The following is a 23,791-nucleotide window of genomic DNA, read 5'->3' on the forward strand; positions in this document are numbered from 1 at the left end:
AAAATATAAAAATATTAACATTTTCAAACAAACAATCCTTATGAACTAAGTGATCCTTGATTCTCCATTGTGAGATACATAGGAGCAAGGTCAGTCTTCGTTAGGTTCACTTCCAAAAAATCAAATCATTTTTCTAATAGTTTTCCAAATATTATTTTTAAGAACTTCGTGATCCTTGATTCTTCATTGTGAGATACGTAGGAGCAAAGTCAGTCCTTGTCAGGTTTACTTTCAAAAAATCAAATCATTTTTCCAAATATCTTTTTAAGAGCTACGTAACCCTGATTTCTCATTTTGAATGAGAATATGTAGGACCAAGGTTAATCCTTGTCGGACCCAAAAAACAAAAAAATATTTTTGTTTCTTTTTAGTGTTATTGTCTCATTATTTTTAGGGAAAATTAACGTTTTGAAAACCAAATCAACTTTGCATGTTTAATTAAGGGTACCGCCCTTGATCAGACGTTGTAGGGTGCTAACACCTTCCCTACGCGTAACCAACTTCTGAACCCAAAAATCTAGTTTTTCGCATACATGCTTTAACTTTTATGGTTTTCCATAGTTTTCCATATGGTGGCGATTCTAAATCTCTTTTTAAACTCGTTTTCTTTATGGTTCGCCGTCTCGTCGCCATTTCAGTTGCGACACACCTCATCACCTAATTATAGGACTTCTCGTTTGCAAGACATCTCTCCCCCTCGACGAGGTCATGATTCTCCCCTTCAAGATGCTTTGCATCGAACCGTGGCATCAAACCTTTCACCTGTAAGGAAAATTCTGAAGAATGCTGCAATAACTGGTTTGCCTGATATTTCTCGTGGTCGTTCACCTAAAGATTTCTCTCCACCTCGACGAGGCCATCGTAATTTTGAGAGTTCTTATTTGCAAGATATCTCTCCACCTAGACAAAGTCGTCATGATTCTCCCTCTCAAGATGTTCTGTGTGGATCTGTGGCATTCGACCTATCACCCCCAAGGAAAATCAAGAAGAATGTTGAAAGACCTCGTTTTTCTAATTCTCACTGCCATTCACCTCAAGATATATATCCTCCTCGATGTAGTCGTCATGATTCTCCTTCTCAAGATGCTTTACATGGATTTGAAGTGTCAGGCCTTTCACCCCCAAGGAAAATTCAGAAGAATGTTGGAAGACAAATACACAATAATATTAAATAATTGTGTTTGAGATAGAAGCAAAAATTAAATTATGTCAGTAATCTTGTATGTAGTGTTGAATGGATGGTATTGAAAGTAAGTTTTTGTTTAAATAGTTTGCTGAAAACTTATATATATGAACACTTAAAATTGAGAGTCAAACATTTTTATGTGAAAAAAAATAATAAATAAAAATCTTAAAATTGAGCATAAATATTTAAAGGTGAGGCATATGCAAACTATTTGTTTCGTTGTTATTGATAATACATTGTATGTATATAACTGCATAAAGATTATGATAAGAGAAAAATATCCTTGATAAATATTATAACACTAAGAACTAACCGTGTGTTTGTTTCAACATATAACATATTTACTATTAATGCATATGAAAAAGATAATGACCTACTTATATGTTTTAGGGTATTCACACTTATTTCGGGGGATGAATTGGGAAATGAGAGGAAAGACTCATCCTAAAAACACTAACCTCAAACAACTAGTTACAATAATTGAAGAACTACATCACACCAACTAGTTACAATAATGTGTTGAGTTGGCACAAAAATTAGATGCATGCCCTTCAAAGTAACTTAGAACTTAGTCATCAATATCATTGATTTAATTCATAACATAATGTGTTTCACTATCTCTTCATGCATGGAAAAACTCCTACCTTATATATATATATATATATATATATATATATATATATATATATATATATATATATATATATATATAAAAGGGTGTTCATTTCCCTTTTCCTCCGTGGCACACAAAACTAGAGTTACCTTTCTCTCTTCTCTCCTTTTTCCATCAAGGGAGTAGTATTTCTCAGACATATTACGAAACCATGGCTAACGATGCCCCTTATGTTTTTGTTGTTGGAATTTTGGGTATGAAGGCTAAAAATAATCAAAATTTAGTTTTTCTATACATGTCTTACCTTTTGAAGAGATGAACTGATATACTTTTTTTGAATTTGTGAACGTTGGTTGTAGGTAACCTAGTCTCCTTCTGTTGCTTTCTAGCACCAGTGTAAGTAAAACACTTGTTCATTTACATGTGTCTGTGAATTTATATGTGTAATGAAGCAATAACATTAGTACAATAGTAGAAATTGAATCACTTGCATATGGATTTTGCAGACCAACATTTTATCGAGTTTGTAAGAAAAAAACCACAGAAGGTTTCCAATCACTTCCTTACGTTGCTGCATTTGAAATGCTTTTTAATTTTTGTATCCAAACAAAGCATTTCATTACAAAGGAATCTAAATTCTTCAAAAAAATGAATTACTTCATTAAAATACTCTATCCAAACACACTCTAACCTTGTGTTTGGATGGAACATTTCAACAATGCTTAGAAATTGAAATGTTTTGCATTTGAATTGCTTGCAATTAAATTTCATTCATTTTTTAAATAATTTGTTTGGATAAGGAAATTAAAATACCTTACATTTCAATTTCTTGTTTGGAAAAAAAATTGAATTTATTGTGAGATAAAATTTAATTTTAACAATATTTATTTTAGGCTTAATTATGTTTTGAGTTCATGATACATTTGGAAACATGCTCGACAACCCAGATGGGTCGGGAAAACCCAACTACACAACCAGATTGGTTAGACCCGATGACCCACCCGAGCTGGAACGACTGGGAAGCCCAAACAAGCTGGGTGGCCCGATGATCTAGAGGCCTGACGGCCCATACTGCACGATTGTGCCGTCAAGTTTGTCAATATGGCCCGATCCAACCTGTCTAGGTCATTGGCCTAATGCTCCAGATGGGTCCAACGACCCGAACGGGCCCGACGATCAAGACGGGCCCGACGACTTGGACGGGCCGAAGACCTGGACGGGCCCGACGACCTGGACGAGCCCGACAATCCGGACGGGGCGGAATATCCAGACAGGTCTGAATACCCAGACGGGTCCAAATACCCAAACGAGCCCATACACCTAGACGAGCCCGTACACCCAAACGAGCCCTAAGACCCGGACGAGTCCAACGACTAGGATGGCCCGAGGACCCGGACGAGCTCCGCGACTCGACACGTTCGACGACCTGGACATGCCCGATGACCTAGACGACTTGGACACATTCGACGACTTGGACATGCCTGATGACCTAGACGGGCCCAACAACTCATACAGGCCCTTTCAAATCATCGGGCCCGTCCGGATAATCTGGCTCGTACGAGTCCTTGGGCCCGTCTGGATCGTCGAGACTGCCTGTGTTATCAGGCCCGTTCGGGTCATCGTTCTTGTCCGGGTCATTGGGCTCGTCCGGGTTGTAGGGCCTGTATGCATCGTCCCGCACTTCCGGGTCATCGGGCCTAATGATTTGGAAGGGCCCATCTGGGTCGTCGGGCTCGTTTGGGTCGTCGGGCACATCTGGGTTGTCTGGCCCGTCTAGGTCGTTAGGCTCATCCCGGTCATCAGGTCCGTCTAGATTATCGGGCCCATTTGGGTCGTCAGACTTGTCTGGGTCATCGTGCCCGTTTGGGTCGTCAGGCCCGTCCAATTCGCTGGGTCCGTCCGGGTCGTCGGGCACGTTTGGGTCGTCAGGCCCGTCTGGGTCATCGGGCACGTTCAGGTCGTCGGGCACGTCCAGGTCATCGTGCCCGTTCGGATTGTCTAGAATGTGAGGTTGAGTAGGAAGAATTTCAAATTCCACCTATTTTGAGGGTATTTGAATTTCTACTAATTTAGCTAATTGAAATCCTTCAAAAAAATGCTTGCATTTGAAATGCTTTTTAATTTCTCTATCCAAACAAAATATTTCATTACAAAGAAATCTAAATTCTTCAAAAAAATGAATTGCTTCATTAAAATACTCTATCCAAACACACTCTAAGGAAATTTTAAAGTAAACACAATTCATGAACTATGTAGTTACCAAAAAGCGCCATTTTTTTTCTAATTTTGTTGTGCATAATAATAATAATAATAATAATAATAATAATAATAATAATAATAATAATAATAATAATAATAATAATATCAATGAAATAAAAAGTATTTATAAAAATATTAATAGAAAAATAATATAACATCGAAATAAAATACTAATAAAAGTAACAATGATAATAACAATTAATTAATAATAATATTAATTTTATTATACCTTAATATTTAATTAAAATCATTTTCAACCAATTATATTTTATTCAAATTAATTACAGTCATTTTTTATATTTAAAAACTAATAATTTATATTTTATTTTAAAATAAATTTTTACTAATTATATTTTATTTTATATTAATTTTAATTTTAAGGATAAAATTGTAATCTTATTTTTTAGTTTATTAAAATGTTTTTTTATTTATCATATCGATTGAATCATTCACAAACCTTATATTAAAATCTTTTCATTCTCACCTTCTTATCCATATAAACAAATAACATCACAATTTCTTCTTTTATCCCTTTAAATACATCTATTCACTCTTTTTCAAAATCATCTTTTGAAACAAACACAACAGATTGAATATTAGGACGAGAATCAAATGGTGACAGGACATATATATATATATATATATATATATATATATATATATATATATATATATATATATATTTATCTAAAGAAAATTGAATATTATTCATACCTATACACGCATCTAGACAATCAGTGGCGGAACTTGGACTAAAATCTTAGGGGAGCCAAAATTATTTTTTTCTACATTGAAATAAAATTATTTCCTCACATAATTTTCTATATTCAAAACAAGTATATATGATAATAGAATCCAGGAAAATATGATAATATATATATATATATATATATATATATATATATATATATATATATATATGAAAGTGTAACATAAAGTTTATTATCAACAATTATATATTAAAAAAAGCAAAAGTTACCTTTAGTGTTTCTTAATGTTCTTTCAATTACTTAATCTTGAATAATGGAATCAAAACTGAAGTGTGTTGCAATATCCCTTCCAATATGGATTATTACACTGCTTGTTATAAAATCTTTTAAAACCTATGAAAAAAACACTAAAAAAAGTTAAAACATGTTGATGACAAATGCCAACTAGAATTCAATGAAAATCAATTCAATTACATGTAACAATAAAAACATTTAAGTCAAGTCGTCTACTTGATTTTTTACTAAAAAGATAACACAGTAAGCAATACGCAAAATTTTTTAATTGCGAATATCGAATACTTTAGCCATGAAGGAAATAAGTTAAATCAAGTGTATTGAAATCTTCTTGGATAACCATCTTTAGTAGACAACGAATAATTTTCTAGATACATTTGATATGAACCCCATTTTAGATAAGTCCTTCGTACCTCATCAATTTGATTTGGTGGGTATTGTCAAATTTGGGGACGTTTTCCCGGATCACACATTCTAAAGCATTTTCAAATTCATTGTATGTAACTCTAGGAACTTTAGATAGTTGTTTTTTATTTACTTCATTTTTTGGATTATCGTGAAGTTTCTCAAGTTTAGATGACGTAGATACATTTTTTTCATCTTCATCACAAGCATTTCTTTTGAAAAAAGAATCAATTCTTCTACTCTTTATCATAATTTTTCTAATGTAAATTTGTCACCCCTCACCTGTTTCGGAAAAGATAAAATTATTAATACCCCAACCAAATTAAATCTCAAAAACCAAAACTTAATATTTTTAGAAAATTAACACCTTCTAAATGGTCCCTTACCTTAAAGTAGATTCCTAATATTGTTATTCTCTTATACAACTTCAAAAGGCTAAAATATCTCTATCTACACAAAGAGAATTTAATCAACAATTAGAGCATGATTTTATGACCATAAAGATATGCCTAGAGTGTAGAAAAGCCATAAAAAAGAAGAAAACATATTGTTTCGAAAAAAAAGGGATAAAGAATGAACTTACTCAAAAAAAAGAATTGTTCGATTCAAAATGTTTCTTAAGTCTTTAATTTTGTTGTAGTGCCCTTTGATTTTGAAAATGATAAGAGATTGATGGTAAAAATTGTAATGAAAGAAAAACATAAAAAAAGATAAAAATATTGAAGAGAAAGAAATCAAATAAAGAAGTAAAATAATTTATAACAAAAAGAAAAAAAAAATTTAAATCTAAATAAAACTTTTTAAAACTAAATTATATAAATAATATAATAATATATAAATATATTTTTAATATATATATATATATATATATATATAATAAAGAGAAAAAGCCATGACTCCCCTGTCATATGTAAGTTCCGCCCGTATAGACAATACAAGAATTTTTCATCAAGTATAAAAATTAATAAAAATTTAACTATAAATAAATGATTATATTATTTGTATATTTTTAAGATTCAAGAACAAAATAATCTATTATCACTTATTACAATCAATAGAGAATGTTTTTAAACAACTTATACGTAACCTTTTTTAGAAAAATATATGATTGTACATTTACAAATCAATCTTACTCATTTTTATTATTCTTCATGTACTCTCCAATATTAGAATAATGTGTTTTTTTCTTATAAACCTTTAACCGGAGATTTTCCATAAAAGACATTGAAAAATAGTACTTTACAAGTTTTGTTTTTATTTTTTTTGGATAATTCATCATATTAGGTTAAATTTATCCATATTCATGTTGATTTTTTGTATCCATATATTTAATGTTTCTTATAATATGTTTCTATATGTATAATTTGTATTCTAAGTAGGATTTTTAAGAAGTTTGCATTTATCGAAATACTGATTTTTTTTTCCCATTAAATATGTGTGATATGAGTACGACAACAAACCAATCTCACTAAATTGTTGTCCAAATGTCGGAATAATAAAATAAATATAAGATTTTCGGTCTTTTTCTTTTATCTTATTTTTGTATTCTTTTTATTTCTTGAAAAGAAAGTGATTTTAAATTTTGTATTTTAATTCTCTAATTGAGTGTTTTCGAATTTCTATTGATTAAATTATAATTTTTTGAACACTGATGTATCCCTTCTACACAGTATATATAAAATGCACTTTTCTTACATTTTTCTTTGTAAAATTTAATTAATCTCTTATGTTGTGGAACCCAATATTTTTAATTTGTGTATTAACTAACCTTTATTTACGTAGACTAAAATCTGTTTCCAGAAGATAAGCAAACACACACCGATCTATTTTAAGGAGAATGCCTCCTTTAATGTATCTGACAAATAATTAATAATTAATTAATTCAAAAGATTATCAGAAAAAACTGAATTACTACAAGTGAACAAAACAGAAGATATTGTTTGTAAAAGGAGAAACAAGAAGAAGTAAAAAGGAAAAAAATAAAAAGTGTGTAATTTGCAATTACAACATGGTGACAAGTTGTATGCCTAGTCAATAAAACAAAGAAAATTATCCCGAAAAAGAAAAAAAAAGAAAAAAAAGGGATAAATAGAGCATAGACCAAGTCAAATCACAACCCATTCAATTCATCAAATCACTTTTCAACCCACTCCCCCTACCCTCACCCGCCGGTCATTCGGTGCACCTTCACCTCTCTCTCACATACTCCCCTCAACTGCGGGTCACTTTAAGATCAACCTTCGCCCCACTCTTTTCTCTCACTCGTTACCTTCTCTCCGTAAAACGAACAAACACACACGCCTTTCTCTCTCTGTATTTTCTTTTCTTTCTCTGTTTTTACTTTCTCTCTCTACATTTTCGTCTTATGAGCCCTAACTCGCGGACCCATCGTCGTCGCTAGCTATGTCGCTGAGAAAGGTCTTTCGCTCCCGCAAGTTCTCGAGATCGTTCAAGGAGGCGCCGGCGGTGGGGACCGTCGAGGGCGGGGTAACCGGAAACGGGCTTGAAAACGCGCACGAAGATGGGTGGTCGAATATGCTGCCGGAGATCCTCTGCGAGATCGTGCGCCGCGTCGACGCCGCCGACGAGCAGTGGCCAAACCGCCAGAACGTAGTGTCGTGCGCTTGCGTGTGCAAGCGCTGGCGCGACATCACGCGTGAGGTCGTGCGTGAGCCTTTGCACACCGGAAAAATCACTTTCCCTTCGTGTCTTAAACAGGTTCGAGGTTCCCTCTTCAAAAGATCAGTTCTTTTTTGTATTTTAATTTCTGGGCACGAAGCATTCTCTTAATTTTGAAATTTCCCGGTTGGGATTTTGTTTGTTTGTGCCCAGAATAAAATGATGAATGCTTTGTCGTATTTCTTTTGATGGTTTTTTACCGGTTAATTTCTTTAATTTGATATATTTTTAGCATTTGTGGTTTGGTTGTTTTGTAAGATCATTGGGTCATTCAATTTTGGGTTGTGAATGTTTTGTTAATGAGTGGTGAATTTGGGAATTATGATTTAGGGATCGGCAGGATTTGGGAATTTTGTTTGTCTAAGATATGGAAACACTTGGTTAGTATCTGATATTCGAATTGGTGCCCTCTGGCTGCGAGAGAAACTGCAGTGGTTTGATAGAAAGGGTGCTGGCGTGTGAATAGGTAATTAATGTTTGAGTAAGTGGGTGTTATTAGTTGCAGCTTTATCTTGTGAGAGTGGATAAGATGGGTGAATTGGGAATATGGATCCATGTTGGCCTTTCAGAAATGGGGTGGTTAGGTGGGGGAGTTTCATCTAACTTTTAGTGGATAAGAATCATTCGTTTGGATGATGTATTTCAGCACTTTGGTCACTGTCTAACATTTGCTGAAATATCTGATGTTTTCGCTTCATTGCTTACCTCAGTAAAAGATAGTAATTTGTAATTTCGAAGAGTTATTTTATTTATCATCATTGAAGGTTTATTTTGTATTGAATACGGGAATCAGGGAGGTTTGGAATTTGACATTTTTGTTGTGTGTTGATGACTTGCAGCCCGGACCACGTGAGGTTCCCCACCAGTGTCTTATAAAGCGGAACAAGAAAACCTCAACGTTTTATCTATATCTTGCTCTAACACCATGTAAGTAAGTATTGTATTGGTAAACAGGTTTATTTTTTGTGTGGTTGCTTTAGAGGTTGATGAAAATTAATTAGGGCTGGAATTGAATGATTTCCTGTACTCTTTAATTCTTCATATGGGGTAGAGCGTTGACAATATGTGAATAGACTAGATCTGGGCACCGTCTTGTTATCTAGCATAACATCAAGCTTTTCTTGTTTGACTAAGGCATGCTTTGCTTTTGTGCTTCAAAGCCCCACAAGTTGAAATGGCTATGTAGTTTGTCAACATGTAAGATGACTGCAAGTTTTGCTAATAAATGTTAATGTAAATATTTGTCAAACTGCATAATTATGGCCACTTAGTTGACCGGACCTGGTCCAAGATGATTAGCTTTACTCAATTTTAATAACCTTCCTTGTGCAATTTATTCATTTTGAGTTGTTTGATTACAAAAAATAAGAAATGTGACAACCAAAATGGAGTTGACTTATTTAAACGGTGTGCTTTGTATTTGAACAATAATCGGAGGTTTTCCTAAGAGGAAAGGATCTATTACTCGTGGTCTGTTTGTTGAAAGACAATGTGGGAAATGTACATTTATTAAAAGCAGCTTGGGATGCTTTATTTTTCACGAAGGGACCTTTAGTAATGGAAGAGAAGGAATTACATAAAGAAGCTTGTGTACAGATGTTGTTATTGATAGGAACTTGGGTATTATGGTGGTGCCTATATCCCACATTGAGTAGCATGTGATTATCGCTGAAGCATTTGGGTGCTTGGTACCCCCCTTAATAACTAGCTGTGGAGGGTGGATTCCACAAGTGCTTTGGTACTTAGCAGTTACATTTGAAGATAGATATATTAGTTTTTCCAGTAAATCATGTTTTCCAGAGTTGATTAATTCCATCAAGTTTCACTGTGGTCCTAGAGCATCTTACATTTCTTACATGTAATGTGTTTGGTTTTTCTTAGGATAACAACTTCAAATTATTCTTATTTTGTTAATCCGGTAAATAATTCATTTCATAATAATGTGCAGGTCCTGAAATTAATGTTCTTTTTTATTTACTTATATTTGACATTGCTTAGGTAGAGGTATGTTGAGAGGTCTACAGGACAATGTGGACATGGTTGATTGAGATACAGGACTGCAATTGATTAGATTTATTATGCTTTGCTTTTTCCTTTCACCTCACACATGTAATATAATGGACAATCTCTTGTTGGAGCATTTATGGGGTGAAACTAAATAGAATATATTGGCCAATAAATGGTACCCACGTTGTTTACTGTAAAAATGTGTTTGTTGGAGCTGAAATTTGGAAACTTGAATTGGTTGAGTAATCTGAAACTTTTTGAAACGTTAGTAAACATAATATTATGATTTTTGAAGTGTTGTAATGAATCAATGTATTTTGGATAGTAGTTGATTTTAGCCACTAGTGTATGAGTATTATCTTTCTCATTAGTATGTTAAATATAATCTTGATAATGCACTGATCTCTTTTAAGTTTTATTTGATGTGCGTGAGATTTATGCCTCTTTTTGTTTCTCGTTTCTCCCCAGCATTCACAGATAAAGGGAAGTTTCTGCTTGCAGCTAGGAGATATAGGTGTGGTACCCATACCGAGTATATAATTTCTCTCGATGCTGATGATTTATCGCAAGGAAGCAATGCTTATGTTGGAAAATTAAGGTAACACTCTATCCTAAGAGATAAAAAAACCTTTTTCTCCTTTGTTTTAGTTGAATGGTGAAGTTTAGACATCTAGTATTTTTAAGTTACTGCCATTCTTTGCCTTTAATTATGGACACATTCGTTATTGTTTTCAAAATGCTTTAGCTTAGAACTGCATATGCTGTGCAATTTAACCTCTTTTGTTTCTCGTTTGTGATTGAATTCGTGAGAACTAGAATTTGTTTCTGATTCAATCATGAAACTGTCAAATGAGTTCCTGTTTGTGTTTTACCATTACCAAGCTGTATCTAAAAAGCAAGTTAAGGAATGAACCTTTTTTATTGCCTTTTTTTTTATATGTTTGTGCATAGAGACCTGTTTGATTTGCATCCTTGCATCTACTGCCAAATCTCCTGTTCAAAAATAAAATACTCTCAAACTTTTGAAGGAAATAAAAATGTACAGACTGCCGCTATAAATCACACCTTGGCATGTGCCAGAAAGAGAAAACAGTTCTATATGCTTCTGTTTGACTGTCATTCAACTCAATACCATTTTGTTTCATAATTAGGGGTACAGATAGGTTGATTGTGCTGCTTTTTTTTAAGATAAAAACTGCACTGGTGACTTTAGGAAAAGGCATCCAGAGAAACTGGTTGAGAAATTTGGAACTATTGTGGTTGGTCTTGATTTACAGTTTTTTTGTCTTGTATTCCAGTATTTTGATATATGTTTGTATCTTGCGCTGAATTATACTAATCATTTAAACCTTCCCAGTCCTCATAAACCAAAACCATTCAATGTTGATTTTGGTCAATTCTTTTGATGCTTCTCAAGTTTCTCTACTAATGACTAGTTGTTACTGAATTTTTTTCACAGCTCGGATTTTCTTGGCACGAACTTCACAATTTATGACAGCCAGCCACCCCATAGTGGTGCAAAACCATCAAGTGGCAGGGCCAGTCGGCGGTTTGCCAGCAAGCAGATAAGCCCCCAGGTCCCTGCTGGTAACTTTGAGGTGGGGCAGGTGTCCTACAAGTTCAACCTGTTGAAATCAAGAGGGCCAAGGAGAATGGTTTGCTCTTTGAAGTCTCCCATGACTCCTGTGAAACCTACAGGTGAAACTTCAGATAGCACATCTCTTGATGGCCACAAGATGCACGATAAAGAACACTTTGCTTCGGGCCACACAATCTTGAAGAATAAAGCTCCCAGGTGGCATGAGCATTTGCAATGCTGGTGCTTGAATTTCCATGGTCGTGTGACAGTGGCCTCGGTGAAAAACTTTCAGCTGGTTGCAACAGTGGACCAAAGCCAACCAGGAGGGAAAGGGGATGAGGAAACAGTTCTTCTCCAGTTTGGTAAAGTAGGGGATGATACTTTCACCATGGATTATAGGCAGCCCTTATCTGCTTTCCAGGCTTTTGCTATTTGCTTAACTAGCTTTGGCACTAAACTTGCTTGTGAGTAATATAATTTTGGTGTCACTGCTTATTTATTCAGTGGAAATGAATGTTGGTTGGAAGTGAATAGTTATTTTTTACTCGGCTTTCAGTCTACAAATTTGATTGCAGGAAGCTTGTTGTTGTAAATGTTATATCATCAATAGGACATGACATCTTCCATAATCAATATATTACCCTATTCACGCCTATGCTCCATAAATTTTATTTTAATTCACGTTAGTCTAAGCATTTTATGCAACTTTTCTAAGTTCAGTTTCTTTTGCTTAAGGACCACGCACTCAGATTGTGATTCTATTTTTCTGGTAAAACAGATTAGACCAAATAAGGTGGCATTTCAATATTTAATTTCTGTTGTTTACAAATACACGTCACACCGATGTCATACACGTTCTATTAATCATAAAGCTTTATTTCTTCTTCGTGGTATCCGGTACCTTGTGCTTAGGTGTGGATTTTTCTGGACCAGCAATAAAGTTAAATAGCATGTGGATTGTTCTAGACAGAAAAGATGTTTCATTTGAGTCTTGTATAAATAATGTAGTTATTTTATATTGTTTAATGGTAAAAATGACTTTATATTCAAACTACATTAAATAAAGTATTTATAATGTCTGTTGCATTCAAATTTACATAGATTTGTTTTTTAAAAAAAATGTTAAGTTGGGAAGAAAAGACTGTAGACAAGATGACTTAGGTTTGTGCAGAAAAGTGTGATGATTGAAGGTGAAGCAACATGGTCTGCTTTATGAATGAGAATGGATAATGGGTTGGTTGTGGCATAAATGATGTGTGTGAATCGTCCATGTACCATTTATTCTCTTCTGGTAACCTTTTTTTCCAAGAGGGGCCATTCCCTTTGCTTAAGTGAAAAGTGATTGAAAAGTCAGGTCCCACCATTTAATGAAGAAAATTCATTTATCAAAATATCTCAGAAGCAAATATTTTGTCGGATTCAATTTCTTAGGTAGCTGCTCGCAGATTTGCTGTCTTCTGATTTGATTGCAAGGTCATTCCATTATACTGCTTCGGTTGGTGAATGCTCACCTTCTTTCATTAGCTACTTCATCTTTTCTCATTAATAATTATTTATGGTCACATAATGTTCTATCATTTCGAATGATTCTTTCTCTATATATCAGATAATAAAAAAAAATAACATTAAATGTGGTTGATTGATTTTATTAATTTTTTATAAACAGATTTTGATTATGCTATATCCAAAAATTTGCTTGGATTTTTTTGTTGTTGAATATATTAGGTTTTGAAACAGGATAACAGGAAGAAAATAATCTTACTGTTTTCATTTTACTTACACTTAGTTTGTTTGAGGTTGAAAGAAAATGATAAAATGAATTACTAAGTGATGTTTAGTTCGTTCGTAGTTAATCAAGGTCGAGTGAATGTACTTATTAGCGGAATATATCATTTTTAGCACCTCGCATATTGGGAGATGATGTGAGATGATTAATTTATTAAATACAAATTTACTCCTCTCATGCTTTTTTTACATGCATGTAGTTATGTAGCATGAAACGTAATTTTTAGCGTTGAGCAACAATACTGCATATACTGTATGGAAGAAGCAATTTTACCCCTCTCATGCTTTTTTCACGTGCATTTAGTTATGTAGCATGAAATGTAATTTATAGTGTTGAGCAACAATATTGGCTATACTGTATGGAATAAGCATAAGATCCCTGACCCAAGTGACCATACACGCTATTTGAATTTCATTGACTGAAAAAAGTCATTAAATACGAACCGAATAAGTTAGATAGGTTGGTATATGTTATTTGGAGTGTATAAGTTGTAAGAGGGAGATAAGTCAGTTTTGTTTTTTGGCATTAATAGAGACAATGGTCTTGTGCTACCATTTCAGGTTAGTTTCAAGATTTTGTACTATTTGTGTGTGTGGCTATATAATGAAATGTGAAGTGCATAGAGAAGACCTTGTGCTGAATCAGGGAGTATCATCATGCATTTAGTCGTTGTTTCTGAGTTTTGAAATGGGGTTGAGCTTTGTAAATAGGAAATAACTAAGTTGGTGTAGATTCAGTGAGGTGTAGAATAATCCAGTAAAGAATGGATTTGATCCTACCATAGTTGGAACTAATCCAGGGCATGATGTGAGTGAATGCACCCGATCCTGTTGGAATCAATCCATGCATGGTGTGAGAAGGGATCTGATCCCACATCACTTGGAACGAATATGTGTGTGCATTAAAAGAGAGGATCCAATCCCACATCACTTGGAAGGATCTATGTGTGTGTGAAAGAGAAAGGATCTGATTCCATATCACTTGGAACGAATCTGTATGCGTTAAAGGGAGAGGATTATACCCAACGTGTGCAGATCCAATCCCAACTACACTAGATCCAAACTTTATATGTTAGAATTGATCTGCTTGGTGGTTGAACGCTGTTTTGTTTTGTTTGCAGGAGGTGGTGGAGGATGCTAGTGCATGGGGCTTCATGAGGTGGTCTTGCATGTGTTGATGGGTTGAGGACGTCTTGGACGTATGGTTTTTGACCTCATTTTGATCTTTACTTGCAGGTGTAGATGAGTTTGTGAGGTGGTGAATAAGTATGGAGTGTGGTTGATGTAGAGGTGTTCTCTTTGTGAAGTAGCGAAGATGGTAGAGGTTAGTTATTGGATCCTGGAGGAGGGGTTCTTTCTGATTTGGAGTTTCTGATTTGTATTTGTTGGTGTAGGTATTGTGTGTTGTGTTTGTCTTGTGGTGGTGCTCAACTTGTTAGTTCATGGATCTCAGTTTATGTGTTTGTGTAGGTGGTCTAGTTGTGTTTATTCTCAAGTGTTAAGATGCACGAAGGTGCTGGAGGTTAGTTTGTGGTAATTAGAAGAAGCTCTTTTTTTATCTTGATTTGAAGATTGTAATATGTGTTGGTTAGTGTAGGTGTTGGACATTCGTGGAATTTGTTTCAAGTCTTTAGAAGTGATCAAAAGTATGTTCATTTTGAAATGTGTTATTTGTGTTATTTATGGATAAATGATATGTTTTATTTATGGATAGATGTCATGTTTTATTTATGGATAAATGTCATGCTTAATTGTTGATGCTATTATTCGCTGAAATATTTTAATTTTCATAATTTGAATTTATTTGAAGTGTTTTAAAATATGAAGTTTTTAATGGTTGATAATTATATGTATTACTTGGAGGTAAAAGTGTTTGTTAAAGGTCATATACATGGAAGAAAAATTAGAATTTTCCTATTTGGATGGTGATGATGTAGTCGATGATGTTGTGGGTGTGGACTTCAATATAGTCACACATTTACACCGACAATTACAAATTCGTACATCACTAGCCGCAATAACAATGTTATGCATTGTTACACATGTGTTGAATATATTGAATATATATTCGAATCATAGCAATATTGGTAGGGAATTTGTATCGGACAAAGATCGTCGCAGAGAGTAGTTGATGTCTTACTTGGTACATATTAATTGATGTTGTGACATTATTCATATAGGACTAGAGGCATTTATTAACCTATGTGAGCGGCTAAGTGCAAGGCCAGTGACACTCCTCTTTCGTCGCCCAAATTATGCTATACAGTGGAGTAGATGTTTTTCTCGATGCAAGAACAAAATATCGGGAAGAGACAACATTTTTCGATGAGTTCTTTGAAGGGATTGAATATTGTTAATGTTGACGGTGTATGGTAGCATGATCGTGTAGTTAATGATGATGAAAGGCAAGCACAACCATAAAATCCTTTGCATGACGACCATGATGTAGGAGTTGATCACTCTGGTGGTAATTTTGAAGAACCTCCCTTCCACTCAAATTCTCATATGGTATGTCAAGTGTGGGATAGGGTGCAAGACTTGCAAAACAAAATGTAAGGAATGGAAGATATGCAAGGACGTGTTCAGCGAATAGAAGAAAATTTATCCAATTTGACTCTTAATGTCAACAGACAAATGGCAAAAGTAAATTTTAATGTTAACTTAATTCTTCATAAAATAGAGGATTAAGAACATTATACTCCCATAATTGTATGGTAACACTCTTTCGTTTGTTTAAATTCCAGGCACATTAATTATATTTCATTACATCAAACTTTTTAATATATTTCATTGTCACTTATAATATTGTTGCTCCTCAAATGACATGAATTCTACAATAATGTTCTATAACATTGTTAATTTTAAAGGCAAAATGCATTTCACAATTGTTTCACAACATTGATTACAATATACTATGAAAAATATATATTATTTTTTTAATTTTTATAATTATTTTTTCAATTTTAGTGATTAAAAAAATTAACAAAATAAATGTACTCATGCAAATATCAATTTATACTACTTATTACATAAGGACAAAATGGTAATCTAACAAATACTTCTACTAAAACATTTTTTAATCTATTACATTAATGAAATTCATTACAAACTTTCATAAAATTTACTTCCAAATCTACTTGCAATCACTTCTACATCTCTTAAAAAAAAATACATAATTTACTCTCAAATTCACACAAATTCATCATCTCCCTCTTCCTTACATCACATCATTGATCTTCACCTGTAAACATATATTCACGTTTCTTTTAGAATTGACAGTTGGCTACAGTGGCATAGCATAGTGGAGACTAGGGGGCCATGGCCCCTCTAAAAATTTTGATTTTTTTTGTTATAGGTAATATATTAAAAATTAATAATAATTATATTAATTTTTTTATAAAGTACAACATATAATGTTTATAATTGCTTTCTTTTGTTCTTGAAGAGAAAAAGATATATTTTCTTTGCTCTCATTTCTTATGTGTTCTCTTCCATTCTTGAAAAAGAAAAGAAAGTAATTATCTCTTGTTTCACTTGATAGTGAAATATTATTTTATTAATTTATTTCATGAGGATCTTGTATATTAATTTTTTATTTTATGAATATAGAAGAAAAAATATTGTACTGTGTGTTTTTCTATAATTGGATTTTAATTATGGTTTGATTATCATCGATTTTTCCTTTAGTTTTTAGTCTCTCAATTTTTTATTAGATTATGATAAATTATATTTTAGTCTTATTTTTTTTAAATAGTTATATTGATGAAGAATAAAAGAATAGATTCATTTTTTTTTAAATGATAAAGGGAAGCTACCCGTGAAGGTGAAAACAGGACAAATTCAACTTCTTCAGATATTCTGAAGCATGATACTGATGATCCAATCTTCAATTAGAGAGCCCTTTCTTAAGGTTAAAAGAACTATAGGTGAGAAGTTTCATATTAATTCTTTGGAACGTGATCCAGAACAACTTCTTTAGATATGAGAATATCCAATGAGTCAAAGAGATGAAATTAGTAGAACTTATTTAAAATGGGGTCCATATGAAATACAACTTGAAAACTATCCTTATAGGAAAAACATCCAAAGAGATTTCAATCTAATTTGTTTAAAATTTTTCTTTCATGGCTAGAGTATTCCCCGACTAATGATAGAGCTTATTGTTTGACATGTTATCTATTTAATTCAAAGCTAGATGGTCGTCCTGGGTCAGATGTATTTACTAAACAAGGTTTTAGAGCATGGAAAAATGTTAATGCAAGAAAAAAATGTGCATTTCTCAACCACATTGGAGATAGTCCTTCCTCACCGCATAATAATGTAATGAAAGTTTGTGAAGACTTGTTGAATCAATTTATGTACATTAATAACATTATAAACTATAATAATACAATGAAAGCCAGTGTGAGTTTTTCTTTTAGTTTTCGTTATACAAAATTATATATTTATTTTTATTATATTAGTAATAATAATTAAATATATAAATTTTAAATGTATTATTTTATCTTCCTAATAATATTGATCAAGATCCGTCACTTATTGATCGTAAATTACATTTGTCGTATGTTCTAACATCATTACTTTTAAAATTCAAGGTTGTGTGATGGTCAAGTTTTCATAATTCAAGTGTCAAATCATAATTAAAATTAATAACCTTAATTTGTAGGTATGTATGTTTTCGTGAAATAATGATATAGTGAATTTTTTTCATTGGGTGCTGCTGACATGAAAGGGAGAAATAAACTGAACTGCTATGGTTCGTCTGTGGATTTCCAGAAAAAAAAAAGAAGAGTTGAATTGAAGTATGTTTGCACAACACAAGTTTGCATGCAAATACAGTGTATGTACTGTTTGCAAGGAATGAGACATGAGTGATATTTTCATTATTCAATATCAAAAACCTCAATTTTAATTTGTACGGGAGAAATAGAATACAATTTAATAAAATTTGAAATTATTTATTTTTAAATAATTGAATTAAAATTAAATTATATAATTCCAATATTCCCCATCCAAATAATATGCTTCATAAAACATGCAAAAATTCAATACCACTTTGTTTGTAAGAGATATAAAAGTAACAAATTTGCCAACACTAATAATTAGGATTATCGAACTAAGGATTCAGAAAACAACAATGAATATGACAACAAGGTCCAAGATAAGATTCATTGTTTTATTTTATTTTCACATATAGTTCGAATATTTTACTTCTGTCAAAACTAAAACTACTGCTCACCAGAGAAGACCCACCAAAAATTTTAAAATTTAGAATTTAGATCACTAATTGGATATTATGAGCACTATTTAAAAAATTAAAAGCAGAATGCTCTTTACTGATATACACAAAAATAGTGCTTCATTTGATTTTTTATTGTGTATGTATCCAATAAAAAAAGGACAAATATTAGCCCATGTCAAAAAATTCTTGATTAAGAAATTAAACTTCTATTCTTTTGATTATTCCTTAGAAAAGACAAGTATCAGACAATTTTGTTTTCAGTTTTACTTTTTAAATATTTCTTTTGAAATAAAATAATTATTTTATTAATTTCAGTGACTTTTTTTTCTTTAAATTTAATCTTTTTTTTCTAAATTTAGCTATTCTTCTATATGAAAATAACTATATATATTAAAAATTTATTTTAAAAAATTAAAATTACTTGCAATAAAATTATAAAAATATTTAAATTTAAATTATAATTAAAAATATTTAATTCAAAAAAATCAAATTCTGAAATGGGATCTGCATATTCTTCTCCCGATCTGTTTCTGACTACAATCGGGCCTTTTATATGGCACGAACCCTAAGCCCAATAAATAAATTAAAAAAAAAAGTATCATCTGGGTTTTTTCGGGAATCTCTTCTTAGAAATGAAGATGGAGGAAAGATCGTTTATTCTGCGAGAAAAAGAGTGGTGCAAGGTATAACCTTTGTCGCTTTAAATCCTCAAAATTCAAACTTTGGTGTACTTTTCTTCTGCTAAGAGAAGTTGGTGAGGGACGATGTCCAAGTCGTGCAAAGGGTTGGCCGCGGAGCTAGTCAAGTGTCTAAGTGAATCTGATTGTATTAAGGTTCGGTTTTGATGATTTGAATGACTTTGTTGGATTTAGAAAAGGTTGTGTGATTTGTGAAAGAATGATTAATCTTGAATGTTGTGATGATGAATATTTGTGATGTGTATTTGAGAATAGGTTGAGAAGAGATCATTTCGGGAATGTGTTGGAGAGAAGAGTCCTTGTATACCCAGTGAGTGTGTGGGACTCAGGGAAACCTATTTCAATTGCAAGAGAGGCCAGGCAAGTGGGTTCCTTCTGTGTAATACTGATTTCAAATGCATAAAGATGCCATTTTTTTGGGATGTTTTTTCTAAGCAATTGTTTTGCTCTAGTGCTAGATTTATCTTGAGTGAAGCTATGAATTGTGTTTCACAAAATTTGAAATTATTGTTGAATATTTCATGATTGGGTGTTGCCAAGGTTTTAAGTTGCAGTCATGGTTTAGGATTCGTTACTATCCTTGATATCGCTGAAAATTGCAAACAAATGTTGTCACATCATGGGAACCCCAAAGACCGTTATGTTTTGGACCCATATTTAAATTCTAGGTGTTGCTATTGTGTGGATATTTTTTGTGGGCATATGCCTGTGATGTAATTTACTCATCCAAATTTCTCTCTGGTAGGCAAGAGAATTTTCTGAAATCCTCTTTATGACTAGTTGCTGTATTCTTGCTTAATGATGTTCCCTCAAGTAAGAAAGTTTTGAGTAGTTGCGAGCATGGGGCTTTTAACTTGCTGTGTGAATGTTCACATGGTTTCATTCATAATATGATCTATAGGGTTTCAGCATAATTTTAGGTTCTTCTTTGTAATTTTTATTCTTCCATTTTTTTTTTTATATTAAAGGGTGTCTGTTTTCGTATCCTTCCATTTTTAAGCTGGCAATACCAGTCTATAGGATAATGTCTATCTTATGTCTGTTTATGATCTTTTGCATGACTCCATGGACAATCTTGAAATGTCAGCATATTCTTTACATGCCTGATGATTTTAAAACATTATTACTTAGGTGACTGTACATGTCTGGTGTTGATTTTTTACACTAGTAGTAAGTAATAACCGACCAGGTGTTATTCTATTTGGGAAAGGAATTCAACAAGTTTGTTCTTAAGAACAAGTGTATTTGTTAGTGATAATCCTCTCATGCTTTAAGTTCATTATGTATTTATTAAGGCCTTCATACTTCTGATAAAATTGGTTTTCAACAAGTTATAACAATTAACTCAGATCCATTTGGGCATCTTCATTGCAACTTGCAAATGATGTAAATAGTAGATTGGGATGATGATGAATAATTTTATGTTCATGTGTAAGCTTCAGTATTGTACTAAAGAGTAAACAGCTATTGTTTTGGCACTCTTATCAGGTTGACATGAGAGCTAGGATTCGTGGGAACAAAGGCTATTAATGACCCCATCATCCATTGGAAAACTCTGTATTTGTTCTGTCCAGTTCAGGTTCTTTCAATTTTTTGCTCAAGATGAGGTCAAAACAAGTAAAATATGAAGGTGAATCACAGAAGTTGAAGGCCTTATTAATTGCTTGATTTAATGGCATGGTTGCAACACATCTGCATGACTGCAATAATTTGGCTTTTAGAGAGATCATTAAAATAAACTCTATCTAGTATTAACACAGCAGTGCATGTACATTTACCTACACTATTGAATGATAGTCTTCCCTTCATCTTACGATAGTTCCTAAAGTAGGATGTGCTTTGGATTCTTTGCATTCACTCATTCACAGTTCAACATTGAATTTGGATCAGTAGTGTCTCTACTGTGCCTCCAAGTTATATTGATTTTGATATTTTAAAACATATTACAGGTATTTTTAATTTATCAAAATGAGTGTAATTTGGACACATACCTGAGAGACAATATCAAAAGGCAAGTAGAGAAGTTGGACTTGCAAGAATTTGGATTCTATGCTGAGTTTTTGGTGATGTTCCTCTATTGAGTATTCAAAATACATTGATGAAAACTGATTTTGATGTTTAAAATATATTTTTAATATACCAACATCAGTGTATTTTGAAGACTTAGTAGAGGAACATTGTCAAAAATTCAACACAGAATTTGGACTTGACTTGCGATGAATTCAGTTGTATCTGATGAAAGATTGCTCTGCGCATATTTCATTTACATCTACATCGAACAACTTGAAACACATGCAAGGTTTATGGCATCCAATTTTTGATTCAATGGTTCTGAGTTTGTTGAGTTTGAGTGTGTGAAAATATGACTGCATTGAATCCATTTGATGTTCAAGTTATAGTTCCAAGATTTGTTTGTCATAATCCATGCATCTTCATTTTTTATACACAATATGGTCTCTCTTCTTTACCTCTACTTGACTCCTGAACACTTCCTTTCTCAATACAGAGAGGAAGACAGATTTAGCTGTCAGAAAAAGAGGGGGCTATTGACTGTTGGTGCTTCAATTTGTCAGTCCACTTTTTCTTTATCAACTTTCAATTTTGTTCTTCATTGTTTTAAATTTAATTTTATTGTGTTATATGCAGTAGTACTAAACAAATAAAATAACAACGTAATATTTATTGAGTTTTATGATAAATAAAAATGGTTTTCATTGTGATGCCATTACTTAGTTAATAGGAGTTAGTAGTTTTATCGTTTCTCCTATTGTAGTGTGGATATGCTTATTTATAAATTATAATTGTTCCTAAGGAATGGGTAGTTCTTTATTTTAGTGTTTTCTTTTTGTGGGACCTTTTATCTTTAAAGACATTTTTAGTCATAAATTTAAAATTTGAATTTTATAATAGTTTTTATTAGAATTAGTTGATATAACAAAAAAATTTAAGATTGTAAATCAACTGTGATTTAATATCATAAAAAAAAAAAACTGGCTTAAAAGTATGAACAACTAAATAAAATATTAATTAAAGTGTGACATCTATTTAATAGAAAATTCTAATAAATCAAACATCAAATATTATAATAGAATGCGACATAAAGTATATTGGAATTTAACCATTACTATCATCCTAAAATATACTAAAAGCAGAAGTACCATGGACACATAAACATGTTTTACAACATAAAACAAATTGGTAGAAGATCGTTTAACAAAGCAAGAAATTACATAAGACCAATTCTTTAAAAGATACTCAAAAGAGAAATAACCGATAAGTCTAGTCTAAACAGCAGCATCTCTACTAAGGATGGCAACAGGTCGGGTTGGGCATGGATAGTGTCTATTCGCAACCTGACCCGCCTAAAAAAAATTTGTCCGTTACTTGTCCATTTACCTGTCGGATATTCGTTTAAAAAATACTTGTGGATGTTTTTAAAACCCGCGGGTACCTGTGGATACTCTACTTGCAAATGTTAAAAAAAATATATATTTTATGAATTTTTTAATATAAAATTATAAAAATTAAATTTGAATTAAATTTTATTTTTATTTTTTTTGTGGGTAATGGGTATCTGCGGGTACGGATAGTATGATACCTGTATTCGATCCGTTTATAAGCGGGTATTAAAATACTTGCTACCTGCAAGTAATAAATATCCGCGGATAATAACTATCCGTCGTGGATTTTATCTGCGGATATCCACGGGCACAGGTATTTTTGTCATCCCTAATCTCTACTATCTTGATGATCACCATGAGTCTTCACATTTGCTCACACCAATATAGGTGATCCTTATAAAAAGGAAAACATAACAAGGAACCAAACACAAAGATAAATAAGGGTAAGCTAGTGAAAATAATTTTAATAGATAAATAAATAGATCATGAGCAAACAAGTTATTCAGCACAAACAACATGTAATAGCAACCAATAGAAGATCCTCTAACTCAATTATCCGCTAACTCAATTATCCGAATACATGTAATAAAGTCAGATTCACTGGTTGCTTGTACTTGTGGTGACATTTACTACTTTGTGGAGTTATTGCCAATGGCATATATTGTTCGGTAAAGTTATTGCCAATGAGTTTCACCCTATTACACACAAGGTTAGTCCATTATCCTGTCAGAGACTACGACCTCCTGCTGTCATCCCATTGGCAATGGTTTTACATAGCAGTAGATGTCACCACAAGTGCAAGCAACCAGTGAATCCGACCTTATTACATGTATTCAGATAATTGAGTTAGAGGATCTTCTATGGGTTGTTATCACTTGTTGTTTGTGCTCAATAACTTTTTGCTCAATCTATTTATTTATCTATTAAAATTAT

At 32.6% G+C, this 23,791-nt stretch overlaps 2 protein-coding genes across 3 annotated transcripts; both read left to right on the forward strand.

Annotated features, from left to right (window-relative positions):
* Nucleotides 1-7,641: 7,641 nt before the first annotated feature.
* Nucleotides 7,642-12,387, forward strand: LOC114185281 (tubby-like F-box protein 7). Its single transcript, XM_028072919.1, has 4 exons — nt 7,642-8,185; nt 8,986-9,073; nt 10,622-10,751; nt 11,613-12,387. Exons 1-4 carry the CDS (start codon nt 7,871-7,873, stop codon nt 12,202-12,204), a joined length of 1,125 nt encoding a protein of 374 aa, XP_027928720.1. The 5' UTR covers nt 7,642-7,870; the 3' UTR covers nt 12,205-12,387.
* Nucleotides 12,388-19,335: 6,948 nt separating this feature from the next.
* LOC114183739 (mitochondrial protein pet191 homolog) lies at nt 19,336-22,268 on the forward strand. Of its 2 annotated transcripts, XR_003604506.1 has the most exons (4): nt 19,336-19,592; nt 19,713-19,817; nt 20,946-21,087; nt 21,964-22,268. XR_003604506.1 is itself a non-coding variant. In XM_028070865.1 (3 exons), the coding sequence occupies exons 1-3, from the start codon at nt 19,524-19,526 to the stop codon at nt 20,985-20,987; spliced, it is 216 nt and encodes a 71-aa protein (XP_027926666.1). In that variant the 5' UTR covers nt 19,336-19,523; the 3' UTR covers nt 20,988-21,398. The 2 variants fall into 2 exon arrangements, 1 of the variants encoding a protein (XP_027926666.1); XM_028070865.1 differs by lacking the exon at nt 21,964-22,268 and having other exon boundaries at nt 20,946-21,398.
* The last annotated feature ends 1,523 nt before the right edge of the window (nt 22,269-23,791 follow it).

The sequence above is a fragment of the Vigna unguiculata genome, chromosome 5 (assembly GCF_004118075.2).
Source record: "Vigna unguiculata cultivar IT97K-499-35 chromosome 5, ASM411807v1, whole genome shotgun sequence".
In the NCBI taxonomy this organism is placed as follows: domain Eukaryota; kingdom Viridiplantae; phylum Streptophyta; class Magnoliopsida; order Fabales; family Fabaceae; genus Vigna; species Vigna unguiculata.

What these genes read in the sequence shown, in the direction of transcription:
- LOC114185281 (XM_028072919.1), top strand. Translation starts at nt 7,871, where the DNA reads ATGTCGCTGAGAAAGGTCTTTCGCTCCCGCAAGTTCTCGAGATCGTTC. An exon ending in TCCCTTCGTGTCTTAAACAG is followed by an intron (nt 8,186 to 8,985) that starts GTTCGAGGTTCC and finishes GATGACTTGCAG; the next exon opens with CCCGGACCACGTGAGGTTCC. An exon ending in ATATCTTGCTCTAACACCAT is followed by an intron (nt 9,074 to 10,621) that starts GTAAGTAAGTAT and finishes GTTTCTCCCCAG; the next exon opens with CATTCACAGATAAAGGGAAG.
- LOC114183739 (XM_028070865.1), top strand. Translation starts at nt 19,524, where the DNA reads ATGTCCAAGTCGTGCAAAGGGTTGGCCGCGGAGCTAGTCAAGTGTCTA. An exon ending in GTGAATCTGATTGTATTAAG is followed by an intron (nt 19,593 to 19,712) that starts GTTCGGTTTTGA and finishes ATTTGAGAATAG; the next exon opens with GTTGAGAAGAGATCATTTCG. An exon ending in TCAATTGCAAGAGAGGCCAG is followed by an intron (nt 19,818 to 20,945) that starts GCAAGTGGGTTC and finishes CACTCTTATCAG; the next exon opens with GTTGACATGAGAGCTAGGAT.